The 7,517-nt window shown below is 44.0% G+C and overlaps 1 protein-coding gene across 2 annotated transcripts in view; it reads right to left on the bottom strand.

The window, feature by feature from the left end:
• Nucleotides 1-4,460: 4,460 nt before the first annotated feature.
• LOC107120385 (P2Y purinoceptor 8-like) overlaps nt 4,461-7,517 on the bottom strand; it is a 16,881-nt gene continuing 13,824 nt past the window's right edge. For both annotated transcript variants that reach the window (XM_015423073.1, XM_015423072.1), the window contains exon 2: nt 4,461-6,154. In XM_015423073.1, coding sequence (XP_015278559.1) covers nt 5,018-6,115 — 1,098 coding nt within the window. In that variant the 5' untranslated portion in view covers nt 6,116-6,154 and the 3' untranslated portion in view covers nt 4,461-5,017. The remainder of the gene's footprint in view (nt 6,155-7,517) is intronic.

Genomic DNA, 7,517 nt, shown 5'->3' with positions numbered 1-7,517 from the left:
CCTTGGAACCCAGAAGACATGGCATAGGAGGTGGTGCTTTTCTACCTTAGCTGCCACTGCATAATCCCAAATCAACATAAGTCAGGGGTAGAGGTAGGGTTGCCAAGTCAAAAATCGCTGGGAGCGGGGGACTCCCGTCTGGTGTCCTACATAGAGTTTTCCCCTCGGATGGTCGTGGCCCCGCCCCCAGCGTGCCCGGCGTCATAACATCACTTCCTGGTGACGCGCACGCCGGGGTGGGGTTCCCCCCGGGGCCCGATCCACCGGCGGCGGGGAATGGGCCTCTGGAGCGGGGTTTTCCCCGCCCCCCGGGGGGGACTTGTCAGCCTTAGGTAGAGGGAACCATACCTGTTACCATGAGGCTGTCCTCCCATACTACCCACTTGGGGCAGCAAAATGACTTGAGACAGCCCTGCCTTATAGCTAAGCAGAAAGAAATAAACATGGCTTACCTCCCTCTATTTTCCCCTTCCCTCTGCCGCCCCACCAGCCACAGCCGGAACACTCACCTGGAGCTTCCTTCTAGAGCTCGTTGTATTTCTTCCCACAACGAGCCTTATTCCTAGTTTTCAGATAAAGCTAGAATGTAAGCCCATCTGACCTTATATCTTGGAGAGTGGAGTGATTTCAGGTGCTGAATGACAATAGCAGGCAAATGACTTCTGTTGTTATTGTTGTTGTTCAGTCGCATAGTCGAGTCTGACTCTTCACGACCCCATGGACCATATCATACCAGGCCCTCCTGTCTTCTGCCATGCTCCAAAGTTTTCTTATTTAGGCAAATGACAGTAGCAGGTAAATGACAATTTATGACAATATTCTAGTGTTCTCTTTTCTGCTGCTACAGACAGACTAATATGGCTACCCATCTTGATCTGTCTGAAGGAAGTAGTCTGTGTCCTGTCTGAAGGAGCAGAAAAAAAGATGGAGCCTGGTGGAAGAGGAAACTAAGGGCAAAATATGTGATGCTAGTTGGATCATGGGTTCCCCAACCCAACTTGCAGTCACACATGGGGGAACTCATCATTCAAAGCACTCCATTGCTCAGTGCAACCTAGGAGCACTGCCTGGGGGAGGACTAGCTTCAGCCTTCCCTGCCATGCCATTTCCCAAGCAGAAACAGCCATGGAGAGTGGCTGTTCTGCATGCTGTGTGATTCCATGAGATTGGACTGTGTTCTATACACGGACCGCTACCAGGGGTCTGTGGCTAAGCAGGAGCTTGGTCCCCAAACACAAAGGGGACCTAGGATCCTAGTCCACCTAGAGTCCACCAATAGCTCCATTGGCAGGAAATTCAAACCCTCCAATGGGGACAGAGGTGTGCCGGATGGAGTGTATATAGTTGGCCTTGCAGGGCCGTTTTTTCCTTGTCTTGTGAAGTACAATAAACACATCTGAATGTATGTCGTAGTCCGAGTTCTCCATGTGTTGAACCCAGTAATTTTCAGAGTAGCTTGGGCCACTCAGGTCAGGGCGGAAAACAAGTTAATGTATATAAATACACAAAACCTCATTCTTCTCATAGTGATAGTGTGGCTGAGGAGTGAGCCAGGTATATATCCCTCTATTTGTCACTTTGAAACAAGCTCAGATTATAACTAAGTGGGCTAAGTTTCCTCCAAGATTTCCCAACTCCATTGATCTCTCCCCTTATGCCATAGGAATCACAAAGGCCTAGCATTTATGTGGACAACATGATTTGTTGAATTTATATGCCACTCCCTCTCCCCTGAATGGGACTTGGGGCAGTTAACAACATATGAAATACACCCAATAAAAACAATACAAAGATCTTTAAAATATAAAATGATTAAAAATCCACCCCCATTAAAATCTATCCACTATCAAGCAGGGCAGGATGTGTGGATGGTGAAGACACAGCTGAAGCATATCAGCTGCCTGGTGGATCACAATCACCCAAAGGCCACCCCAAAAAAAAAGAGCAGCCTTGCATGTCCTGTGGAACGTAGGGAGGTTCTGCATGGCACACACTTCTTCAGGCAGCTAGTTCCACAGGACAGGACCCACTACTGAAAAGGCCCTCACCCTTGTTGACACAAGGTGGACAGTTTGTGGACCAGGGACCTTCAATAAATGCCAATATGAAGATTGGAAAAGATAGGGAGAATCATGCCAGGAGAGGCAGTTCTGAAGATGCGAGGGTTCCAGGCCATTGAGGGCTTTAAAGGTAAGTACCAATACTTTGAATTGGCACCAGGAACTAATTGGGAGCCAGTGCAGCTGCTGTAGCATAGGTGTTTTATGTGCTGACCAGGACACTCCTGTCAGCAATCTGGCAGCTGTGTTCTGGACCACTTGCAGTTTCCAAAGCATCTTCAAAGATAGCCCTGAATACAGTGTGTTATTAGTTGTCTGGTCTTGAGGTTGTTGAGTGAACTACCCTGGCAAGGTCCTCCCAAGACAGATAGGGAGTCAGTTGGCAGACTCACAGTAGAAAGTAAAATGCAGTCTTTTTCACTGAGGTTATGTTTGTCCAAGAAGAGCAAAGAATTGAGCATACTCCCAAATTCCTGACAGAATCAGCCGCAGAAAGACAGACCCCATCAAGGGTCGGTAGAAGTGGCCACCCCAGTGGTCTGGGCTTCCCTAGCCACATAATCTTTTTCTTAGACGGATTTAGCTTCAACCAACTCTTACCTAGCTGTTCGACCACTGCATCCAGGCAGGAGGCCACGATTGGGATTCCAGCTACTGGTTGTTCCTTAACCTGCATATTGATGGCACTCCACTCCAAACCTCCTGACAATCTCCACCAGAGGGTGCATATAGATATTAAATAACATTGGGAAGAGAATTGACCCCTGCGGAACTCCACAGGCTAGGGCCCGTGGTGATGACCTCTCTCCACCCACGGTTACCCTCTGGGACCGACCCTGGAGGAATGAGGAGAACCAGCTCAAGGCCATACCCCTCACACCCAGAGAGTTTAGGTGGTTGCCCAGGACCAGATGGTCAACTGTGTCAAAGGCAGCTGACAGATCCAACAGGATCAGTAGAACCATCCCAACTGCATCAAGGTGTAAGTGGAGATTGTCAGCTAGAGCAACCAGAGCTGTCTCAGTCCCAAACCCTGGCCAGAAGCCAGTTTGAAAGGAACCTATGGCAGATGTCTCATCCAGGAATTCCTGGAGTTTTTCAGCCACTGCTCACTCAATCAGCTTTCCCAGAAATGGAAGATTAGATACTGGGTGGTAATTGGCTAGGTCCCTCTCCCCTAACAATGACTTTTTCAGGAGGGGTGTCACCACTTCTCTTTTCTGGCTGTGGCTGCATCCATAATCAAAGCCTGTGTCCCTCTCCCCCCCCCTCAATCAACCCAAACCAGTGTAATAAATTCCTTCTTCCATTACCAATTCAGTCTCACCCAAGGAGAAATTTCTTCAGAAATAAAGAACATGGGATGTACTTAATCTCTCCTTGTTTTGAACAACATTAATTTTGGTTTGAGCAACATAGTCATCATTCCATTATGGAAGTGGCTTTGTAAAGAGTTCATATATATTTGGGATAGGCAAGTCCTGCCTGATAAATTGCTGGTTACACTTGGTTAGTTTGGTGTAGTGGTTAGGAGCATGGACTCTAATCTTGGAGAACCAGCTTTGATTCCCCAGTTCTCCACAGGCAGGTGCTGGTGTGACCTTGGGTCAGTTGCAAGTTCTTTCAGAGCTGTTCTCTCATGATCAGTTCTCAAAAGAGCTCTCTCAGCCCCACCTACCTCACAGGGTGTCTGTTGTGGGGAGGGGAAGGGAAAGGAGAGTGTAAGCAGCTCTGAGACTCCTTTGGGTAGTGAAGGGCAGGGTATAAATCCAATCTCTTATCTGCTCTGTATATTTACTCTGTTCTTCTTCGAAGTAATGCAGAACAGCTTACATATGGCTCCCAGGAACTTCAAATCCAGAATTGACAAAAAGCTTCATCGGATCTTCATTACCCTCACACTTCAGTAGATTATAAAAAGTACAATACTACCTAATGGAAGGATATAGGACAGAGAAAAGAAAAGTTCTAATTGTAATGGATCACCATCTAGGATGGTAATTTATAGAAACATTTTCCCTCCGTAACTGAGAACCAATTTCTACAATAAACATAATTGTGGCAAAACAATTAGAGTTTCTCCTTGCTGTTCTACCTGCCTATGCACAGTGAGCTGCAGGTAGGAGGAACGATGCAACACATTTCCCTGGCCTTTCTGTGTGCAAGAAGGAAGTTGTGATGTGTACAACACTGCCATCTTCTGCCTGAAGTAATGTAGCCCAGGAATAGTTTTGCCACTTCATCCCACTGATTGTTTAAATTGATATCTCATTGATATCCCTAGAACGTTCCTTAGGAAACAAAGAAAAAAAATATTTCACTTGATGTAAGCATGTAAACACAATAGGAATGGTTTTATTATTGTTATACACTAAGTGAGTTTCAGAATGACTTCTGCAGTGTCCTTACAAGAAATAGCATGCTTGGTACTGAATATGCTTCATACAGTCTAGAAGAGCCTTTCTATACATAGCTTTGCAAGACCAGTGTAAAAGAAGAACAGCATTACAGTGATTTTAGATCATTACAATGGTTCCTATCTTAGTCCTCACTGTTTGGTGGTTCAGTGGTTAGAATTGTTCATGATATCCTAGGTAGGCTGTCTCAAAAGATGAATGCCTTCAGTCAACCAAACCATCTTTAATATTTGATCTATTAGGTCTAGACAAGTCAAAGGTGGTTTGATAAATATTGCTACCATCACACAGTTTTATCATGTACCACAAACTCCCAAAACAGCTGCATCAAAAAAGTGTAACTTATCAATACCAGACTGGTTGATCTTTGTACGGCACCTTTAATATATACACTTGAAAATGTGGCAGACATTCGTGGTTCACTTCTGGAAGCACCAAATGACAATGTTGCTTAGTTGGGTTTCCAGTGCAGCCTAGACTTGAAGTCCTGCTGTGAATGATGGCTTCTAAACTTTGTTGATGACAATTCGATTGCAATGACTAGTTTATTATATTCCAGCACTGCTTCTTTGGCACATTTCCTATTGGTGTTATTTGCATGTCATGTTCTGAAAAGATTGGGGTATTTTCGCTGAAACTACCAACCACGCATCTGCAGAGCTTCTCTTGTATCTTTCGGCGAAATTCCTTGGAGCCAAAGTAATAAACCAGTGGGTCAAAACAGCAGTTGAAGCTGTTCATTACAAGTGAAAGTTTATATTCCACATAAATTGACTTGTTATGAAAACTATAGGCATAATGGACTGCTGATATGACAATATGGGGCAGGTAACAAATGGAGAGCACAACCAACAACACAATTATCAAATGGACAGTATGCCTCTTGCTTTCTCTGAGTTGTGTAGAAGAGGAATGAAGAAGAGTTCGGATGATTGAGATGTAGCAGAATCCCATGACAATTAAAGGGAGGAAAAAGAAGAAAAACGTCTTGGAGCCAAAGTAAGCAATGAAATGCTTCTTCCCTGAAAACATGTTTTGAGGCAAAACATCAAAGCAAGTGATTATTGACAACTGTTGAACATGAATGGTCAGGTTATGCTTCATGAGAGGGATGAGTGGCAATAAAACGAGTGCCCAGATGACAATGCAGGTCAAGATAGAAGTTCTGATTGGCCTCATGGCTTTGTAATGCAGAGGATGGACGATCCCCAGATAGCGTTCAATGCTGATACTCATCATGGTTAACATGGAACAGTGCATGTTTCCATAGAACAGAACAGTGATAACACGGCACAGGGCATCCCCAAAGAGCCAATTGTTTTTCTTCAGGTGGTAGATTATTTGAAAGGGGAGGAGCATGCTGTAAAGTAAGTCTGCGATGGTCAGGTTAATGGAGAACATGATGATGGGAGTCCAAGGCCTTGAATACCACCAAAGGAACCATAAGGAAACACAGTTGAGAGGGACACTGATGCTGAAAATAATGGAGAAGAGAATGGGCAAAGTGATTTGAAGCATACTGCTCTGAAGCATCTCAATTGTGGTGTTGGTCACATTTCCTTTAGGAGTTATGGCAGACAGCTCTGCATATCTTCTTGAGGACCAGGAAAGTGTGAGGTCTTGAGAGTGAGACATCATTCTTCAGAAAAGAAGCTTGAAACTGGTGGCACTTTAGTTCTAGATACAAGAATGAGACATAATGGTGAAATCCTGGTAAACTGTACAATGATCACACTTGTTCTATTACTGTTACATACATAACTACATAAAAGTTCATAAACTTTCATAACAGTTTCTTAGCACTGATGGACCATATTGTTAGTAGAAGGGGCACTTTGATGCCATGAAATTGTTTTGGGGTTGTCCTAACATGGAGGCTTTTGAATGCTGTTTTTATGACATGCAAGTTGAGTAAACATAGGAGGAAAGTGATTCTAGGTTGACTGACAAGTAACTCATTTATTCCAAAGGGGTTTTTAGAGTCAGCATAGCCAATGTTTTATGCCACATTGAGGATGTATTCATCTATTTCTTGTGCTATCTAATGAATTCGCTTGCAATTAGAGAAGATGAACATGAAGTGGCACAAGAATATATTTTATTTATTTATTATTTATGTTATAGTCAACCTTTCTCACTTGGACTCAAGGTGGATTACACAGAGTGAACAGATACAGTCAACAAGATGGGACATTCAGTAAACAATGAAATAAGATTTACGTAGGTTGTAGAACCAACCAGAATTCTAAAATAGGTTGTAGAAACAACCAGAAATCTAAAAACAGAATTGAAGCAAGGTATAAGTGTTAATATGGCACAGTAAATGATGCAAAATTACACAATAGGATCCAACTCACAGCAAACAAAAACACAGTAGTACTGACCACAGTCCCCAATAATTTGTCCAAGTAACTTCATGACACCTTTTGTGCCGTGCTTCCCTATTGCCTATGTAGAAAAACCCTCTTGAATAATTCAGTCTTGCATAGTTTGCAGAAAGTCAGGAGAGTGGGAGCCTTCCTGACCTCCTCAGGCTAGGCCATTCCACAAGGTAGGGGCCACAACAGAGAAAGCACATGTAGGGGCTATTGCTGATTTTGCCCATTTGCAATCTGGCACCTGCAGAAAGCCCAGCTCAGATGAGCAAAGCTGTCATGGTGGAGCATGGGGGAAAGATGGTCCTGCAGATATGAGGGTCCAAGGCCATAAAGGCATATGTGATAGTCAATACTTCAAATTCAGCCCAGTAATTGATGGGCATCCTGTGGAGTGGCTGTAGAATGGGAGTGATACGCATGCTCCACCTAGCTCCAGATAATACCCAAACTACAGCATTCTGCACCAACTGGAGTTTCCAAATTGATTTTGAGGGGAGACCAATGTACAGTGTGTTGCAGTAGTCTAGTCTCTATATGTGATCTATAATAGAAGAGAAATAGAAGAAAGACAGTAAATGCAGGAGGGATTTGACAAATTCAGGGGCAGGTACCTGAAATTAAATGGGTATAAGGGATTGCATCACAGCTGAGTTGGGAGGAAA

This window comes from Gekko japonicus, unplaced genomic scaffold, assembly GCF_001447785.1.
Source record: "Gekko japonicus isolate JY-2015 unplaced genomic scaffold, Gekko_japonicus_V1.1 scaffold334, whole genome shotgun sequence".
Lineage (NCBI taxonomy): Eukaryota > Metazoa > Chordata > Lepidosauria > Squamata > Gekkonidae > Gekko > Gekko japonicus.
Note: the sequence above shows the minus strand (reverse complement) of the source record. Positions and strands in the feature narration are given on the sequence as shown.